Source organism: Colletotrichum higginsianum, assembly GCF_001672515.1.
Source record: "Colletotrichum higginsianum IMI 349063 chromosome 7 map unlocalized unitig_7, whole genome shotgun sequence".
Taxonomy (NCBI): domain Eukaryota; kingdom Fungi; phylum Ascomycota; class Sordariomycetes; order Glomerellales; family Glomerellaceae; genus Colletotrichum; species Colletotrichum higginsianum.
In genome coordinates, this window is record NW_017263917.1 from 2756685 (window position 1) to 2775856 (window position 19172).

The window sequence follows — 19172 nt, forward strand, 5'->3', positions numbered from 1 at the left end:
GCCTCTTCAACAAAATGACACGGCATTGTGCCAGCTCAGCCGTCATCGTCATCTAGTGTCTAGTGTCGTTTACATGAGGTTGGCTCTCCATCAGACGGGCCACCGTGACAGCCTCTCTCAACGCCTTTCCAACATGCCCCCTTACGGCACCCTCTTCCAAGACCATCAACCCCCCAATCGTACATCCCTCGGGTGACGTCCCCTGGTCCTTCAACAGAGCGGGATGGAGACCGTTCTGCATAAGCGTCGCGGTTCCCAGCATGGACTGAAAAGTCATGATGTGCGCGAGGTTCCTCGGGACCCCGACGGCGACGGCGGCATCGATGAGCGCGTCACAGATGACGGCGAAGAAGGCCGGCGTCGAGCCTCCGAGGGCGGTGGTCGCGTTCATGAGCTTCGGGGCGATCTGCACCGTCTTGCCGATCCTGTTGAAGATGGCCTCGGTGAGGTCCAGGTAGCGGGCCGGGACCGCCGGCTCCGATATCTCGATCGCCGTGAGGGACTGGGAAACCATGGCCGCGATGTTGGGCAACGTGCGTACCACCCACGCGCGGCCTGCTGCGTTCTCGGACGTGGTCTCGCTGCCGTATATCGTCGTTTCCAGCCTGCCTCTGGTCCAGCCAGCAGCTACGCTGATCAGCAACTTGTCTCCCAACGCCTCTTTCGTCCCTGGTTGCGAGAGAACCGCCTCCACGTCACCGGGGTCGACTCCCAACACGACGACATCTGACTTCTGCAGGGCGGCGGCGTTGTCGCCCCTCGAGACGACGAGCTTGTCTCCCGCTGCCGCGAACCGTTCTTTCAGGGACATTTCTGAAGATTCGCTTCGGACGCACGCAATAAAACGAGTGATGGGGAGGGTGCTGCTTGCGCTTTCGGCGTTGTCGAGAAGTGCTTTCAGTATGGGAATGCCGAGGTTTCCTAACAGCACCTGGTTAGAGAACCGTACCTCGATTCAAACGATCAATACAGGACTCACCACATCCCAATACACACAATGTTAGGTCCTTGAGGGAGTCCATAGTGTGATTTCTTGAACCTTGTTGCGTACTGGCTATTTTTGTTGGCATACAGATGTTGGAGAACTGAGCTGCTTGGAGACGACTTAGACAGGCAACGTATGATGGAAGAAACAGAGAACTGACACGAATTCGAATTGGTTCAAGCAGGCAAACTCCTGAAGCTCTCGACTGTTAGAAGAAAGCTACCCTTGTCCTTGTCTTTTGTCCCTGAAGCTACCCCTCACCACACATCAACCGGGATCTACCCCGCCATCCAACCTCACGGGTGGGGAGTTGATATCGGGAGGGCATCCGTCGTGGTCTCCGCCATCGAAGGCACTCCACGCCGCAGTCATTGTCTGCAAGGCCAACAACACAACGACCCACCTCATCACTGCCCTACAGACTGCCGAGACCGGCCGAACCTGGACCTCAACCGCCTGCCCACCTCGGTCTTGAGAGCCACGTACTCGTCCACCGTCCTCGAGACCGCATCCCTGTTCTCCACGGCCCTCCGCAGCAGATACGCCGCGCACTCGCCCACGCTCCCCCACGTCGAGCACTTCCACACCTGCGGCGACGCGTCCCGGCCCTGCCCTCCAGTCCCGCCCCCCTCCTCCTCCTTCATCTGCAGCAGCGAGAAGCTGACCTCGTCCGACATGCCCTGCAGCTGCGCGAACCCCACCGGCACCGTCGGTAGCCCGTCCGCCAGCCTCTGCCGGTGCATCTCGTGGGCCGCCACGACGCTGCGCTTGTTGTGACTCGCCAGGAAGAGGTTGAGCGACGGGAACGGCTTCCCGCCCGGCGCGCCGAACTCGCCTATCCGGCGCCTGAGGGCCCCCTGCGCGATGCCGTCGTAGGCCTCGTCCGTGTCCCGCTTGGTGTCGTGGATCAGCGACCTCTCGTCAGTGCTCATGTACGCGCCCCGGACCAGCTTCAGGCCGTGCGTGAAGCCCTCCCGGCTCGCCGCCTCGAGGTGCCCGGCGAGGGTGTCCGGCGTGCTCTTCAGGTACGCTTGGTAGGTGTTGTAGACCGTGGCGCGGCCGGCGTCGCGGTTGAACTTGCGCATGAGCTCCATGCCGGCGAGGAAGATGCCCCATTGGAAGTGCTGGGACTCGGCGTCGATCAGGAGGCGGACGCCGCGGTCCTTGCACCGTTGGCAGATCTCGTTGAGGGCGTCCATCATCTGCTGCGGCGGCAGCCGTCTGGCCGCGAAGGCTTCCGTGACGCGAGGGCCGGCTCCTGTGAGTCTATGGATGCCGTCACATTAGCATCTGAACCGTCTCTGCAACCAAAGGCAGGGGGGTTCACTTCAAGGCCAGTTGGTCTCCATCGCTGAGCAGGTCGACCGTCTCCAAGGCCCCTTTTCTCCACGACTCGATGGTGGAACAGTGGCCATTCTTCGCGGCGTCTTCCTCCGAGTCGATGCCCAGACCGTGCTCCGTGTTCGTCTTTGCATCGAAAATGGTTTCTTTCGCGTACGTGAGGATCGTGCCGCGGAAGCCCATGAACCGCAGGTGGCGCATGGTGTCTTTCGCCTCTCTCGGCGTCTCCCCCGCGCAGAACTGCTTGTAGAAGACTCCCTTCAACAGCGCGTGGAGCACCGGGTTCCGGTCGACGTCGGTGAAGTACCCTCTGTTCGGTCGTGTGAGGAACGACAGGACCGAGAGTGATGGGCCGAGGAGCATCGGCTTGGAAGAGATGGCAGCCACCAAAAGGGACCTCATGAGGACTGGCGTAGGCAGAGCTGCCAAGGTGGACGGAGCTGCAGTTCCAACGCCCTTCTCGACAACCAAGGGGGCGGTCGAGACGGATCTCGAACAGAGCAGGAAAGGGGCAGTTGTAACATGGCGCTTCAAAGGGGTTCTCGCTATGAGAGAGGCGTTGCAGTATGAGAGTTTCATCATGACAATTTCTGTGGTTGTTTCTTACGCAGTGATACATGCTCGAGCGGACGGTTTGCCTTTAAGTTGTTACACATCGTGGCCTCCGGGTGAGTTGCTCCCAGCGCCACTTACACCAAACTCAGTCACTCACACCTGTCAGCACATACCAGCTCCATCGGCTCGCAACGAGACCGGAGCCGTCTGATGCGTGTACTGGACTGGGAAACTCAGTGGCCATAGCCACGTGGATGTTTGTCCGCCAGCTTATCGATACCCCGCCCACAACGCGGGGTAAGATAGCCAGCTGTACGATGTCACGAGGTGACCAGATAGGCCTGCTTGCAGTCCTCGGTCGAAAATTGGCATCATGCCTGGCTGGACTGCCTGAAACTTACCGGGCCCGGAACCCGATATTGGTGGGTGTGGGGGGGGACGGATGCTTGGGCGTCTTCGGTTTGGAATCCGGAAGGTTGAGTCGGAGAGGGGACCGATGGTAGTAGGGAGTATGCACGATGCGAGAGATGATACGAGTATCACGGCTGTCAGCTCAGACCCTATCATGAGGCATTCCTTGACTAACTGAAATGCTGTTCGTTTCTATCTCCGTCTAGCCGTACACGTTTCTTCTGGCTGCAGTGTAACCATGACCCCGAAGCCATGCTCATTTGAGGGGTACATACATCGGCTATTTTGTCCAAGAGCAGAAGAACGTACGGCAGTGCCGAGGACGCAGTACCTAGGGCAAGTTCTTTCCACTTCTTGTTGCCTGCCCGACCTTTGAGTTCGTCTTGTCTTCGGCGTATCGCTTGTATACCTCGATGTAGGCATCCTTGTCGCTGAGCGTACTCTTCACGCTCTGTTTCTCTTGAATGGCATCATACCACTGCCTCCACCTCTTCCAAGTCTTTTCGTCGTCCTCATTTTCACTTTCGGTTGGAATCCCGAGGCCACCTGGCTTGTAATGGTCGAAGAGGAACAAGCGCATCGCCCATGGTGCAAGCATGACATCGACGAGACTGAACGTTTTGCCGAGAAACCAAGGCCCCTCGGGGTCCATCTCCTTGGTGAACGTTTTGATGTTTCCTAGAAACTCGTCTCGCGCCTGATCTATGCTGTACTCCTTCTCCGGCGTGTGTTGGATGAACTTGTAGAACCCCGGCACGATGCGCGAGTTGATGTGGTCTATCCACAGCCTACATCTGGCGCGGTCATACGGCGCCTCCGGGAGAAGATGCGGACCGTAGTTGTTACCCGAGTAAGCCTCGTTGAGGTACTCGGACACCACTGTACTGTCGTAGAGTGGCCTCTGCTCGTTGCCCTTGACGTCCACAGGGACGGCCAGTGTGGGAACCAGGCCCCGAGAGTTCATCTTGAGAAACTCGGGATCCTTCTTGTAAGGGTTGATCTCGACGTACTGGTGCGGGATCTGCTTCTCGTGCAGGACGATCCAAGACCGCTGCACGAATGGGCAGAACCAGCCGCCGTACAGCTTCAGCGGATGCTCTTCCGAGTGTTCGGCCGCGAACCGGGCTGCCGCGCCGGTGGTGCGAGCGCCGATCGACGTGTCGACGTTTGCCATGGTGTGGGTTTTGTGTTTCAACGTTGAGGATGACGAACGTAAAGAGTCTCGGGTGGAATTGGTGAGGACTTCCTCTGGAGTGGTGTAGAATGGCAGGTCATGACCGATGACGTGAGTCCGCCAATGACGTGATTGTGATTGTGTTTTGGAGACGCGCCGAAATGCGGAGAATCCGCCCTCCGAAGTGTCGGCGCCGGGTAGGATCCACTTCGGGTCCGCCTCCGCCGATCCGTGGCTTCGGGGTTCCGAGCATATCTGGGCGTACAATATTGGCCCAAATGTAATGAGCGGTTTCAAAATTAACATTTTCTGTCATAGTGTGCCCTTGAGATAATCAACTTTGACAGCACTACAAGGACGTAGAATACACCTTATACGGAAGCATCTGTATACCTCTGGCATTGGCTAAACAGCTTAAAGTGAACCATTCAAACCACGGTTTTAATCTCTCAAGTAATCTACTTTGCCGGTACTACAGTGTCTTGTTCAATCTTCTGCGCAACAGGAGTGTATCTCCACCGACTGAAATAGGCCGGAGTCTTCCCCTGGCCGCCATTGTTGGTGGCATAAGCGCCAACTACAGTACCTGCAGAGTAGGTAGGTGTGTCAGTAAGTATCCGCCTAAACATTTGCTCAGAAGCACTCACCGGTAAAAGGTCCGCTGCCTCCGGAAACTATGAGGGCGCTTGCCGAGCCTATTTCTTTGTATTCTTCCGGTCTTGCCGCAGGAGCCGCACCGAACACGTACTCGGTGTCACTAACAGCCGAGACGGACAACCGTATCGGTTCCGACCTCCACTCTTTGGGGACCGGCACGACAACGGTCTCGGGGACGGTGATGTTCGGCTTGCCTGATGCTTCGACGCGGAACCGGAACCGCGGGATGAATGTTGTACCGGAGCAGGCCTGCAAATTAACGATCCCCAGATCAATATGCTGTGCCTGTGTCAGAAACACCGAGATGCCCGCCTCTTCCTCCTCCACTTCGGGGTTGAACGAAACGTCGACCGTGTAGTTGAAAAGGGTCGCGCTTTGCTTGCGGGCAATAAACCCAAGACCATCCTCCTTTGGCTCGAAAGCGGGGGTTGCGGACAGATTGACGGGCGAGGGGGAGATTTCCAACGTGTTTGGATGCCCGTGTGGCGAGATGGCGAAGAGCGACGTCTTGGGCGGCCGCCAGAAGAAAAAGTGCCTTGGGAACCCCGACCCCGGCGTGAAGTCGACGACGTCCGGCTCGTCAATCCAGTGACCGTCTCCCGGGATGTCCTTGTTGACGGGCGGCAGAGGCCCTGTCATGGTGCCGCGGACGACGTCGAGGAACGGCCACTCGCCGTCCTTCCAGTCGACCGCGAAGAGGACCGTCTCGCGGCCCATGGGGTAGATTTCCCACGCGGGGCCGGATCGGGTGGCCAGCGCGATGCCCCACCAGTTTCCAGAGGCGTCCTGGAAGAGGTCGGCGTGACCGACCGTTTGGAAATACAAATCCGTGTCCTTGGCCGTGAGGATGGGGTTGTGCGGCGCACCCTCGTAGGGGCCGGCTATCTCTCTCGACCGGGCGATCGTGACGGAGTGGTTGGTCTCTGTGCCGCCCTCGCCGATCAGGAGGTAGTAGTAGTCGTCCTTTCGATACAGATGCGGTCCTTCGGGGTTGCGGTCGCCCGTCCCGTTCCAGACTCGGATGGGCTCGGTCGCAGCGCCGGTTTTGAGGTCAATCTCGCTGATGTAGATTCCAGCAGCTACCGACATGAAGACCTTGCCGTCGTCCCAGAAGATGTCCGGGTCGATGTCGTTTGCCGGGTTCTCCACATGCAGCGGGCCCGTCCAGGATGCATCATTGTAGGGGTCTGTGGTGGTGAAGAGTAGGATCTTCGGACCCCATCCATCATACCAAGACACGTACGAAGTGATTAGGTAGAAGGTGCCATCGCGGAAACGGATCGTAGATGCCCATATTCCCTCGTTCTGTCCTGAGTTCCTGTACAGCTCTGGGACTTGCTCGGGCCGCGTGAGTGCGTTGCTGGCGAGCTTCCAGTTGACCAAGTCTTTACTGGCGTACACCGGGATGCCTGGGAAAGCCAAGAACGATGATACTGTGCAGAAAAACGTGTTGTCCCATTCTTTCACAAAGGTGCAACTGGGATCCGAGTTCCACCCGGGTAAAACTGGGTTGGTGAAGGTCTTGTTGACCTGAGACTGGCCTTGGGTCGCCAGGGTGATAGCTGATAGCCAAAAGAGGCTGAAGAGGCGCATTGATGACAGGGAGGTTCTCACCAGTAAACGTTATGTTAGCTGTAAGCAGCTCTTTCCTGCCCCTCTCTCTCTCTCTCTGGCCTCAGAGGTCCGGCCATATGTTAAGTACATTCCCATAGGCGGTTCTGCAGACAGAAGGATGTGTCGGCAAGTGCGAGTTTTCCGGCTTGGCCTGTGGTGTTAATAGGCGCTAGAGCGAGAGCGAGTAACATCTTTTCCCCCTTGATTTCTTCCGCCAATTCGATTCTAGATATGGCTATTCTCCCCAGATAGTGGCGGAATTGAAGCGGGGTTGTCAGTGAAGGATTGGTTAAATACCATCAAGAACCCCAGAACCCCGCACAAGTCGCGTACCACTACTGTTGGTCTCCCAGTGATAACGTCGTGCCTGTGCGGGTAAACTACTGCATGAGGCCATTTCCCAACAAGCCGGGGTAAGCGCATGCAGGTGGACGTCGTATAATGCAAGGGCTCGCGAGGCCATGGATGTCTCTTCCTGCGGTTACAAAACCACCGGCGAATCAGATCGTGCCGGTTGGCGCTTTTACGGCTCTTTAGAAGTTTCTGTGGACGTAGGCGTGATTCTCGGAACAGATGTAAACCCTAGGGCGTAGTGACTCGCTGGATAGCCCGACTTTTGGTCCGCCATTACTCATCCGTCAGCCGAAGGTTGTTAAGTTGCTCACTTCTAAGCATGTAGGGAGAAAATGTGGTCAGTAGTAAGCTTGTTTGTGGTAATTTGTTCCTTATGGAGGGTCAGCTATACAATAAACAAGTCGAAACGATGGCCCACGTCAGGCTTTACAACATTTATTCTCATTCTGTCAGTCGTTGGCTCAGAAACACATGTGAAGAGTACCAGTCTGTGGACGGCACTCCGGCATCTGATCAACGTCCTCGAGAGCTCGTACAGCGGAACCAGAATGCTCACTGCGTGATACTCAAGAGGGAGCATGATTCATATGAATGAAGAGTGTAAAGTTACCTATTCAAGAGAACGATGAGAGATTCTACAGCCTAATTCAACCAGCAACCAAAAAGCAATGTAACGCCGCCTTATGCCAAGTTCCCGCCGCCGTGATGCAACACGTCTTCAACAAAGCAAATTCCCTCCTCTCCTATTCCTGACAGTTTCACGCCTCGACATTTAGAGCTTGAAGCCTCCGAGCGGGTTGGGGTTCGGAATGACGTAGCCGCCCTGCTGGACAGCAGGGACGATGGCATCGCCCTTTTGGGCAGCCAAGGCCTTGTGCTTGGCGAGGGTGAAGTCGGGGCTGTCAAAGTTCTGGTTGATGACGCCAACCATGCCGGAAGAGCAATGCTGGCCGACGTTCTGAGCACAGTAGTACCACTACAAGACGACTGTCAGTCCCCATTGCCATCGTCCAACAACAACGTCCAAAAAGGAACAAGACTTACGATAGGCTTGCGGTCCTCGACGACGACCTGGAAGACGTTGTCGGCCTGGCCTTCGGGGGTGAAGAAGTTGAAGCCGGAGAAGAAGGAGGTGCCGTCGGCGAGGGGCGCGCAGGGGTCGGCGAAGCTGGACTGGACGACCGAGTGGTTGCGAGGCAGGAAGTGCCACTCGACAACGTCGCCAATCTCGGCGACGACGTTGTCCGGGTCGAAGCGGAGGCCGCCGAGGCCGGCGACGACAGAGTGAGTGACACCAGTGAGGTGGGTCGTGCGGGACGGCGTCTTGGTACCGACTGTGTTAGTCGGAGCGGCCGAGACGGTGGCGGCGGCGGCGGCCAGGAGGACGGTGGAGAGGGTCTTGATGGAGAACATTTTGGATGAGGACTTTTGTGGCTTTTTATCTCTCTTTTCAAGAAGTAGGCGGCAACTGATGAATTATTCTTGTGGAAACAAGTGAATAGAAAACTCTAGGAATTGGAGAAAATAGAGATTGCGAGATAGGTGAGATTCTAAAAAGATGAGTTTGCTGTTTGCTATGCTGTGTGATGGAGAAAGAGAAAGGCAATAGGTGGACAGACGTATCGGTTTCTTATATACAAATTCCAGAAAATGCTCCCTCCGACTCCATCATGGATTCATGTTGCCCAGCTTATGGCGTCGCCGCGTCGCTGTACAGCCCTACGGAACGATACTCTTCCACAACGCGGCTTACATCTCCCAGTTGGCAGTTCGCAGTTGGCCATGTGTTCTAAGCGCGAAAAAGAAACGCCCGAAATACTTAGTCTGTGTCACCCCCCCAAGCATGAGCCGGAAGGCCGGTGGTCCGGGGGGAAACACAAGCAGCACTAAATCCTCCCTGACGCTGGAACCTCACGCAGCCGAGACAGGACTGCAAGATGACTGGCTGCTTGCCGCGCAGCAGCTGCGGGAAAAGGAATGCTGACGGCGGAAAAAATGGCGGCTGACCCTGGCGTTGTGTGCGGTACCCTGGCAGCGGGTTGTTGGACCGGATGGCGTGGCGGAGCCCATCTGCCAAAACTCCGCCCCATTGACGAGATGAACACTTCGCCTGCGTCTAATTTTGGACACTATTACAGATCCAGGGCTAAAAGTTAGCTCGTGTGTAAATGGATGCGATCGTTCTTGGGAATCTATTAGAAACAAAAACTCGTTCCGCGACTAGGAAGGATTCTGCTGTTTTTGCCCTGGAGTGAGACCTGACGAGACGTATTATCGTACTCTAAGCTTGTCATTTGGCTTTCTGCACTCATTGACTGGGAGGGAGAGAGCTAGCTCTGGCCGAGGATATGGGAATGCACTGTACAGCGTATCGGCATAGCGGTACAAGTGTGGAAGTCGTCTCCTTGAACTCGCGTCCTCAAAATGTGTACTCGTTACGGAGGTTTCATAGCAGATCCCTTGAATCGGCGTGTTTAGGCGAGAAGTCACATTCTTAGCACTAGTCTTTCGGCATATGCTTGAATATTTTGTTTCATAGGTTCAAAACGAAGAGTAGGGAGTCTGGACTGCCAAAGGTGTTCACGCCGACCAGACTAGGAATTCTGATTGCCTATAGTTCCGCTCCTTTTAAACTGCGTTAAGTGTGCCCGTTGTTGCCTCGCTATGCAAAAATACGATACCAAATCAAGCAGCGAACGTCATCGTCGGCCGTGATCCATGATACTAAGAGGAAAGATGCATCGAATTCCACCCAACCCCCCTCTCCGTGAACCATCGTGTCACCTCTGAAGAGCGACGTGAGAAACCAAAAAGAAAAAAAGAATGGCGCAGTTCACTTGTCGCCCTTCCCATCCTTCTCATCCTCTGCGGCATCCTCTGCGGCATCCTCTGCAGCATCCTCGCCCGCCTCCTTCTTCTTCTCCTGGTCCAACTTGTACCAGGGCCCATGAATCGCCCCAGTCCCGACACCGACAAGGAGTCCCAGCCCCGTGGTCGGGATCGCCGTGACGCCCCCAACGACGGTGCCGACCAGCGTCCCCACGCCGGCGCCGAGGCCCGTACCGACCCCGGCACCAATGCCCGCGCCGCCGATGCCGCCCTGCCAGACGCCGCTCTGCAGCCGCTGCGACTGCTTTGCGAGGGACTTTGACTTCTTCTCGTGCTCCGCCGCCTCGGCAAGGATCTTCTTCTTCTCCTCCGGGTCCTCGACCCCCTCGGCGCGGCGGCGGGTCTCCTCGGCCGACTCGGCCTCCTGCTGCGCCTCCTGGAGCTTGGCGGTCGCCTGCGCGAGAACCTTGTCCTTCTGCGTCTGCTTCTCTTCCGGCGACGGGGACGACATGGGTATGTGAGGTGAGGTGAGGTGGCCCGTAGATAAAAGGGAGAGATAAGTGTAGAGAGATAGGAATGAGGGGAGGTGGGATCCGTGTGGGGTAGGACCAAGATGCTTGGAGATCGAAATGGGCTGGATGCAGCGGGTTGCGTTCTTTGTCAGGGTTTTCTCGGCAGGGAGGGTTGAAGATAGATACTCGCTCTATGCTGTAGGTGGCTTTGCCCGCAACGTTTGTTTTTTTGTTTTTGGGATACGGGATATGTGATATCCGATTATCAAGAAAAAGTTGGCAGCGCGTTGACATCACTTCGCCTGTTCCTTATTCTCGCCGACAACCCCTGCATCGAAGTGTTTGTGGCGGACTGATCTGCTCGGCACTACTACCGCACGGTGACGTCTAGCTCGGTTTGGGACATAGGCTAGTTTTATGCAACAAAAAGGTATACACTGTAGCGGTTTTCATCGCCCCGGTAAGGGCAAGCTGGGCGTGTTGACTCAGTACGAAAAATGCGGTGTTGGTGGTGGTGGTAGGGACAACTATTTCTCTCAACCAAACAACGGGAAAATGGCTCTCAAATCAATTTTCACCCCACGTATGTTGCGTGCTGAATCTCTAATTCGGCTTACCCAATCTCTCATTAGGATCAAATTGCTATGCAATATGTCTATTCTAGCAACTCCGGTCCTTTGCATACTTGAGGTCCATCCGCACCGGGGATATGCGTTAATCCAGGTCATGCAAGCCCGCCTAGTTAATCTCAGCAACAGCAGTCAAGTACCGCAGAAACGAATAGAAGCATTCTTAGATAAGTCAAAGTGGTGTTGGAGGACACGGGGCAGTTCGTTCCGGACTGGGTGGGGCCGGGGCCGGGAAAAGGACCGGGACTAATCACAGTGTTGGTCGCCGGCGTTCGCCGCCCGGTAGCGGTACGGTCTGTCGCTACATCCTTAGGAGTGTAGCCGCAGCCCGAATAGCTCGCAGCAGCCGAACTGGCGGCAACATTCCCTACTTCCCTAAATATACTACTTTGTTTAGAATTGCGCATTTCCCTGGCTGCATCTTACGATATAAGGAGGCATGAGCATGTGTAAATCTCCACCATCCAACGCAGCCAGCACGTACAAAGCGATCGTAAATCAGATTCAAATAGGAAAAGAGAATCCAAAAGCTACATGCCGTCAAGCCAAAGCCGTCGTCGACGGAGACCGGTCATCCTTCCCAGCCTCCAACCACCAAAGGCGTACAACAGCGACAGGAGAGTCTAGGTGCAGCGCGTGGAAGCCCTATTTTTAGCAGGTGCCATTGGATAATTGATCTACCAAGCAAATTGAAAACTGCCATAAAAGGGGGGGTGAGGGGATCTAGTAAGAAATATTGGCGACATTTGCAGCGACCACGACGCTGCGACAAACACCACTTGCGCCAGGAGGCCGATTGCGGCTCGGCCTGTCTGCCATGCTCTTCCGCAGTATTCCAGATCCTTGCTAGTCCACTGCGGGCCGGACCCTCTTCGAATAAACTCATCTGAAGCGAGCCGACCTATGAAATGGGTAGCAAGTGGAAGACTCACCGCAGATGACACATGAGGCCGGTATCCGCTCCGCTGCCAAGACCAGCGAGAACCTACGACGCATCAAGGTGGCGGGCATGAGTCCGTATCCCACCGGCTGCAAGTCCCTGGAGCAGAGAGAGGATAGGGACGCCGGCACTGGCAGTCGCGACCACGGCTGGTGTAAAGCACGGGCGACTCCGGCCCATCATGCCAGTCGGGTGATGGCGACTGTCCGTGAAAAACACTAAGGGGAAAATGGAGGAAAAATCACGTTGATTATTGCTGATGAACATGCCGTTGGAGAGGTTGAGCCTAGCAGCCAGTCACAAGGGCGTTAAGGAAGTCGAAATTCCTGATTTGTCGTTTGTTCCGTCGTCGAAGGTAGACTCCCTCGAAAAAAAAAAGGAAAAAAAAAAGGACAAAAAAAAAAGGACAAAAAAAAAGGGAAAACGAAAACCACATCAGGTTTCCACAGTCGAGTCAGCGAATGGCGCCACCGAGCATGTTACGAAGGCTAGGGTTTCCTGGTGGAAGTAAGTTTGGAGGAAAAAGGATTTCGCTGATGTAGAGAAGTGTTGCGAATGCCCATGGATATCTTCCTCTCTTTAATGTTACAGGCAATCACCAAGCCCTTCTCCGTCAGGAGGATTAAGGATTCAAGAGCACCACTACTCAAAGCTCCCTACCCCCTTTCTACTCGCCCAGCAGCGTTTTTCCGATGTATCTAATTGGCAGGGCGTCCGGGTTATTTGGTGCCGGAAGAAAAGCGATGCAACTTAGTTCTGACATGCGCCCCCAACGGCCGGGTCCCTCGTAAAGACGAATACACGTAAATGCAGCCTTGTGGGAGCACACGTAAGCCCCCGTCAACGGAAAGCTCCTTATCAAAGAGCTGTATTTTTCTACAGCCAACAGGCAACCAAAGAGCGCGGGTGGAGGAGGTCCAGAGTAATGCCCTCAGCCTCCTCGGGATTGTTCATCCCCGCATACGCGTATGGGCCAAGACGTGATTCGCAGTCCGATAGTGGCATTCGGCACGATCCACCAACAGGGCTAGCAAGGGTTGTCCGATAGGCCAATCAGACGAGATTCCTTCCACGTATCCGTCCTCATGGGGAAGCCGGACAGGTGGGCCTCACTATCAGACAAGCTTCTGTAGGACCTTGGCCGTCGCCCCTGGGGGTTCAAACGCGTATGGGGATGGCGTCGAAAAAGCGTTGAATCACGGGTCTGGGGACAAGCAATTCTCTTTCTCAGGGCCCCCTATAAAGATGGCCAGACGTCGAGTGTCCCCCTTGAGCCTTGGCGGATGCTTGCTACAACACGAACGGGCCAGGACGAGATTACAAGCCGCCAGAACACCTGAAGCAATTGTCGTCAGCATCTCGACGGAACCGAGCCAACACCCCGTTCAACAACACAGCCCACTCGCTACTCGACGCGGTAATAGCACGAAATAGGGAGGAAAGCCAAAGATTCATCCATCCATCCATCCATCCATCCACTCATTCAACTCACGGCCGCAACCAAAGCCACACAATGCCCGAGCTACAGTCGTATAATGGGTACTACCTCTGGCACTACGTGCCGAGCCTCGTAGCGGCCATCATCTTCGAGGTGCTCTTCGTCCTGGTGACGCTCTTCCACGCGTGGAAGATTGCGAGGACCAAGACGTGGTTCTGCATCGTCTTTTGCATCGGTGGTCTTTGTAGGTGTTTTATTTTTATTTTTTCCTCCTCGGGTTCGGGGGGTGGCCACCGACTCATTCCAAGATCGATCCATTCCGGCAGCAAAGCCCGTACTATATAGACCATGACGGCTAACAGGAGTTGGCGAATCGCAGTGGAAATCATCGGATATGCAGGACGGGCGATCGCGCGCGAGAAGACGGGCGAGATCGGGCCGTACGTGATGCAGAGCGTGACGATCCTGGTGGCGCCGGCGCTCTTCGCGGCGTCGGTGTACATGACGCTGGGGCGCATCATCCGCAGCGTGCACGGCGAGTCGCTGTCGGTGATCCGGGTCAACTGGCTCACGCGCATCTTCGTGACGGGCGACGTCTTCTCGTTCCTCGTGCAGGCGAGCGGCGCGGGGCTCATGGTCAAGGACGGCAGCCAGGACATGGGGCAGAACCTCATCGTGGCGGGCCTCGTGATCCAGATCGTGCTGTTCGGCATCTTCTGGGTGACGGCCATCATGTTCCACGTGCGGCTGGCCAAGTTCCCGACCGAGGCGTCGGCCAGCGGACGGTCGCCGTGGCGGTCGGGCCTCTGGATGCTGTACGCGGTCAGCGCCTTCATCATGGTGCGGTCCATCTTCCGACTGATCGAGTACGTCCTGGGCAGCGACGGCTACCCGCTGCGGAACGAGTGGACGCTGTACGTGTTCGACGCGACGCTCATGTTCTTCGTCATGGTCGCGTTCGGGTTCCGGTTCCCGGCGGCGTTCCAGATCCGGAAGGGAGGGTCGCAGTCGACGTCGGACGTGGAGAACTACGACATGACGGCGGAGACGAACGGAAGCCAGCGAGAGTCCAAGGGCAAGCCGATGCGGTAAAGCAGCTGGGAGCCGGAGGATGGGAGACTGAGGATGGGTTCGCGATGGATCGTTCTTGGGCCAGTAACTTGTCAAGCGAACCACGAGTCCACGACAGGTCGATGATAGAGACGGCGGGACATGTAATCATAGAGAGGCTGGGGATATGTAATCAACCATCCATTAGGAAATATCAAGAGATGCCGGTTATGCTTGACCTTTATGATCCCTAACTATTAACGGGCTGACTCATCGGCGAAGTCTTGCTTTTCCCCCACAAACTTTAACCACTAGTTATCGTCTGCTGTAACACGATGATAAAACCCCTTGAAGTCTAAATGTTGAAGAGAGCTAGGATGGGAATAACCTCTAGTAGATGCTACATACATCATACGCACGAAAGCACCGCAAAACTGTGCAATACAGATGGGCTAAAGATGTGTGTTCCTCTTTAGGTCTCACAGGTGACCCGGTAGACAGAAAAATGTGGTAAAGAAAATACGGAACAAGGATTGTGCCCGACACTGAAACACCAGATAAGGCTTCTTCAGAAACGCAGTATCGTGTATCGTGGAGGCTTCCCAGCCCACAACCACCCGACTGCAGTGCAGAGGGACGACAGAATGAGAAGAATCGCGGTGTAATCCAAGTCGAGCGCAATGTCATTGGATCGGAAATAACCACCATACCATCTCCGTGCCATACGATACATACCTACAGAGCACCCTGACAGAAGATTTCAGGCTCGACATGGAAGGCCGCGTGGCCTACGGCAGGCGCAGTACGTTGTAGTTGTGGCGCATCACGCTACAAAGTGGCCTGGAACCACTTTCGCAGGCCCTTGTAGCGGTGCGTCTGCCCGTAAAAACGCCTACTGATGGGCTACCGGGGATCCACCGTAAAAAGGCGAAGCCAAACCCGTGTATTAGAGGCCCCACCCCTTTATGCCACCTTCTCGTCATTGGTGCATTCCGACATTACGCACCTGTACAGAGTAGGGAGTACCTGTAAGCCCAGCCCAGATAAGCATATCTTTACGGGTATTCATCAGCATTCTCTCCCTCCTTTACTCTCCCTTCCACCCCCACCGAAAAAGGGCTGAACTCGGGGTTTTTTTTTTGTTGGACAAAAACAGAACACAATAAAAGTCCAAGGGAAATCCGGTCTTAATACAAACAGAGCCGCGTCGCCGCCGCCGCCGCCGCCGCATCAGATCGTCGGCCAGGTCAATCCAAGCTACACATCTACAGAGCACCTACCGGTGTGCTGCTCTCTAACACAGCTGTATCACTTCTCACTCATCCAATGGCCCGCCTCTCGCCTTGAGATCTTCCTTCTCTTCCCCTCCTCGTCCTCTTCCTCTTCCTCTGCTTGGACATCCTAAGACATCCCCCCCCCCAAAGCCATTCTCCATGGCGCCCCAGACGCGCAATCACCCGGCGCCGGCTCTTGGCGACGGCTCGGCCAATGGTGGCGACACCCCCCCGAGCACCCCCGGCACGACCGCCGGCGACATCAAGCTCCGCCGCGCGCACAAGAAGTCTCGCAACGGCTGCAAGGAGTGTAAGCGCCGGCATGTCAAGTGCGACGAGACTCGCCCGACTTGCGTCAACTGCGCGACCGCCGAGCGTCACTGCTCCTATCTCGACTCCCTGCCGGCCTCCGCCCGCTCTGCCGCCCCCTCCATCCCCGCCAAGCGAGGCTTCGTCGTCGCCGGCCACAGCCCGGCCAGCTCCGGCGGTACCGGCGGCGGCGGCGGCGGTGGTGGTAACAGCAGCAGCAACAGTGGCAGCCTCATCAATGCCGGCAGCATGCCCGCCGTAGCCACCTCGCCCTCCATCACCGCCGTCGTCAACGACTTCATCATGCGCTCCGACGTCGACCGCGAGGTCGCCAGCCCCGCCAACGGCCAGTTCTTCACCCTCGAGCACATGCGCCTGCTGCACCACCTCGAGACCAACATGAACGTCTTCATGTCCGCCGACGACTTCATGAAGCCCCTCGTCGACATGAACCTCGAGTCCGCCCTCAACGCCCCCTACCTCATGGACGTCCTGCTCGGCCTGTCCGCCCTGCACATGGCCGACCTGCACCCGGACCGCGCCGACCACTACCGCCACCAGGCCACCCAGCTGCAGACCCGCGCCCTCATGCTCTTCAACGACGCCAAGGAGGACATCTCGGACGACACCTGCATCCCCATGTTCCTCTTCTCCTCCACCCTCGGCACCCATCTGCTCTGCGACACTCTGCGCGCCAACCGCCATGACTTCAACGCCTTCCTCGACCAGTTCGCCGGCTACCTCAACCTCCACCGCGGCGTCAGCACCGTCACGAGCCGCTCCTGGCACGTCATCCGCGAGTCCGGTGCCAAGCGCTTCATCGAATTCCTCGAGTCCCGCCGCCCCGCCGACCACGCCCCCTCCGAGGTCGACATCCTCCACCGCATGCTCGACCAGGCCGACCTGGGCCCAGCCTCCCTGCAGGCCTGCCGCGACGCCGCCGAGACCCTGCGCCACTCGTACGCCATCTACCGCACCATCGCCGAGCGGAGCACCCATCAGTCCGCCTCCGTCATGGCCTTTGGCGTCCGCGTAACCACCGGCTTCATCGACGTCCTCAAGCAGCGCCGCCCCGAGGCCCTTGTCATCCTCGCCTTCTACGCCGTCCTGCTGCACTGGTGCCGCAACTTTTGGATCTTTGCCGACGCCGGCGAGTTCCTCATCCGCGCTGTCGCCTCCCACCTCGGCGACTACTGGTCCGAGTGGCTCGCCTTCCCCCTCTCCGTGCTCGGAGAGCACACGGGATGATGACGGGCAAAAGCGTGAGAAGAGAGACCAAAAAAAAAAAAAAGGGACGAAAAAAACCAAGACAAGGAAGATCAAAGGATAGGAAACCTTGTTCCATCGGCAAAACGGCAGCCAAAAACCAGCCTCCTGCGTCCACCACAGGATGCGACGGCAGACGACCCTGTTTTAAGAGCTGCACGACTTCTTCCAAGGCCCGAGTTGTTGCGACCTCGCGAGCAGGGACGGCGACCGAGACGGAGACTGAGACAGAGAGTCCCTTACACACACATACACACACAGGCAGACAGACAGAGGAAGAGAGAGAGAGAGGAAGACTGACTAATCGTCGGACGGATCTGACGAGCACCCAGTCCATGTAGCTGCTGTTCTGCCCAGGAAAATCATGGAACGAACCGGTGCGCGCGTCCCGTCTCAACTTCGGGCTTTGCGCCACCGCAGCGCCAAAACAATTCCCCCAAAAGTCCGAAACATGCCCACCAACAGCACCAACCACCAACGAGGTCTTCCTCCCCCTCCTTCAAATCGCAAGGGCGACACCCGGCCACGCACCTCATGCCAAACAACGCCATCGCGACGCACGCCGGGCGCCTCGGGTATCCGGAGTCTTGGAAGGCAAGCACGATGAGGGAGTGGGCTCTCCTCGGGTTCTTAAATGTCTTGGACAGGTTGGGGCGGGAGGAGGATGGGGGATTGGCACGTCCCATCACCGACGACGAACACACGGCCTCTGCGCTTCTTCTGACGTGTTGGCTGGATCCAAGTCTCAGCATCGCACGCCATAACAGCGTCCGGGAGTCGGTCAAAACTCCCTTCGACCCTCCAATCGATCTGCGACCGCCGCCGCCTCCTCCCTCCTCCTGCATACGCCCAGAGAGCCTCCTCCGTCAAGACACCCGCCAGACGGGCAGACAAGAACGCCATGGCCGTCGGACATGACACGGGGTGCCTTTGTCAAAAAGGACTGCGCCTCCCCTCTTCAACCGTGAATTCGGAAGATTAGAGAGAGAGAGTGTGTGTGTGAGAGAAATAGGACAGAGAGACACAGAGAAAAGAGGATGGGGGGCAAAAGTACGCGAACCTTGGATCCCGCTCTGATGCATCCTTTCCGTCTTCGTCCTTCACCGTCTCCCCCCCTTTAAAACAAGCAACCACCGCACCACCCAGCTCTCCTCACGCTGGCGCAGCCATTCCCATCCTTCTCATTTGGGCGGCCGCCGACCATGTCGCTCACGCTACCCTTCCCGACCACCAGGTTCGGCCCAGGCTTCACGGTCCCCACAGCCGTGACCGTCACCGAGGGCGGCCGAACCATCACCCTCACGCCCTCGCCCACCGTCGGCACACCCGCCACCTCCGACGCCTCGCCCTTCCCCGACAACATCCTGCAGCAGTCCGGCCTCGCGCCGGGGCAGATCATCGGCATCACCGTCGGCGCCACCTCGAGCCTCGTCTTCCTCGTTGTCGCCCTCGTCTGGTTCTGGAACCGCCGTCGCGCGCGGCGCCTCGCCGCCCGCGACGAGGCCCTCGACACCGTCATGGAGGACCCGGAAAAGCCCGACGACGCGGCCATCCTGGCCCACAACGCCGGAGAGACCACGGAGCTGCCGGCGCCGAGGGGTCTGCACGAGATGCCCGAGACGCGAGAGGGGCCACCCGTCGAGCTGCCGGCTCCTGTCGAGAGGCACGAGATGCCCGCCTAACGCCGCTCGCCCCGGGGAGGAAGTAAAAGGGAATCAGCACGATGTAGATGGCGCCCCGGAGTCGGAGACCTGATGAAACGAAATTGGAATGAGACCCACGATACCCTCGCTAAGCACTGTCCTCGCTTTAGCATCGTTACGACCCGAGTCGG

At 57.1% G+C, this 19172-nt stretch overlaps 10 protein-coding genes across 10 annotated transcripts; 4 read left to right on the forward strand and 6 right to left on the reverse strand.

Moving 5' to 3' along the window:
* Nucleotides 1-52: 52 nt before the first annotated feature.
* Nucleotides 53-1022, reverse strand: CH63R_10528 (Pyrroline-5-carboxylate reductase; the record flags this gene model as incomplete). The annotated part of the gene is made up of 2 exons (XM_018305502.1): nt 53-921; nt 980-1022. 2 exons carry the CDS (start codon nt 1020-1022, stop codon nt 53-55), a joined length of 912 nt encoding a protein of 303 aa, XP_018154926.1.
* A 370-nt stretch (nt 1023-1392) lies between these two features.
* On the reverse strand, nt 1393-3063 carry CH63R_10529 (Proline oxidase; the record flags this gene model as incomplete). Its single annotated transcript, XM_018305503.1, has 3 exons — nt 1393-2251; nt 2313-2854; nt 3055-3063. The coding sequence occupies 3 exons, from the start codon at nt 3061-3063 to the stop codon at nt 1393-1395; spliced, it is 1410 nt and encodes a 469-aa protein (XP_018154927.1).
* A 560-nt stretch (nt 3064-3623) lies between these two features.
* Nucleotides 3624-4466, reverse strand: CH63R_10530 (Glutathione S-transferase; the record flags this gene model as incomplete). Its single annotated transcript, XM_018305504.1, has 1 exon — nt 3624-4466. One exon carries the CDS (start codon nt 4464-4466, stop codon nt 3624-3626), a length of 843 nt encoding a protein of 280 aa, XP_018154928.1.
* A 458-nt stretch (nt 4467-4924) lies between these two features.
* CH63R_10531 (Xylosidase : arabinofuranosidase) lies at nt 4925-6716 on the reverse strand (the record flags this gene model as incomplete). Its single annotated transcript, XM_018305505.1, has 2 exons — nt 4925-5052; nt 5114-6716. The coding sequence occupies 2 exons, from the start codon at nt 6714-6716 to the stop codon at nt 4925-4927; spliced, it is 1731 nt and encodes a 576-aa protein (XP_018154929.1).
* A 1147-nt stretch (nt 6717-7863) lies between these two features.
* On the reverse strand, nt 7864-8504 carry CH63R_10532 (Extracellular serine-rich protein; the record flags this gene model as incomplete). Its single annotated transcript, XM_018305506.1, has 2 exons — nt 7864-8067; nt 8136-8504. The coding sequence occupies 2 exons, from the start codon at nt 8502-8504 to the stop codon at nt 7864-7866; spliced, it is 573 nt and encodes a 190-aa protein (XP_018154930.1).
* A 1420-nt stretch (nt 8505-9924) lies between these two features.
* On the reverse strand, nt 9925-10431 carry CH63R_10533 (uncharacterized protein; the record flags this gene model as incomplete). Its single annotated transcript, XM_018305507.1, has 1 exon — nt 9925-10431. One exon carries the CDS (start codon nt 10429-10431, stop codon nt 9925-9927), a length of 507 nt encoding a protein of 168 aa, XP_018154931.1.
* Nucleotides 10432-11998: 1567 nt separating this feature from the next.
* On the forward strand, nt 11999-12223 carry CH63R_10534 (uncharacterized protein; the record flags this gene model as incomplete). Its single annotated transcript, XM_018305508.1, has 1 exon — nt 11999-12223. One exon carries the CDS (start codon nt 11999-12001, stop codon nt 12221-12223), a length of 225 nt encoding a protein of 74 aa, XP_018154932.1.
* A 1291-nt stretch (nt 12224-13514) lies between these two features.
* On the forward strand, nt 13515-14531 carry CH63R_10535 (RTM1 protein; the record flags this gene model as incomplete). The annotated part of the gene is made up of 2 exons (XM_018305509.1): nt 13515-13687; nt 13802-14531. The coding sequence occupies 2 exons, from the start codon at nt 13515-13517 to the stop codon at nt 14529-14531; spliced, it is 903 nt and encodes a 300-aa protein (XP_018154933.1).
* A 1391-nt stretch (nt 14532-15922) lies between these two features.
* On the forward strand, nt 15923-17320 carry CH63R_10536 (Upc2 protein; the record flags this gene model as incomplete). The annotated part of the gene is made up of 1 exon (XM_018305510.1): nt 15923-17320. One exon carries the CDS (start codon nt 15923-15925, stop codon nt 17318-17320), a length of 1398 nt encoding a protein of 465 aa, XP_018154934.1.
* Nucleotides 17321-18540: 1220 nt separating this feature from the next.
* CH63R_10537 (uncharacterized protein) lies at nt 18541-19020 on the forward strand (the record flags this gene model as incomplete). The annotated part of the gene is made up of 1 exon (XM_018305511.1): nt 18541-19020. One exon carries the CDS (start codon nt 18541-18543, stop codon nt 19018-19020), a length of 480 nt encoding a protein of 159 aa, XP_018154935.1.
* Nucleotides 19021-19172: the final 152 nt, after the last annotated feature.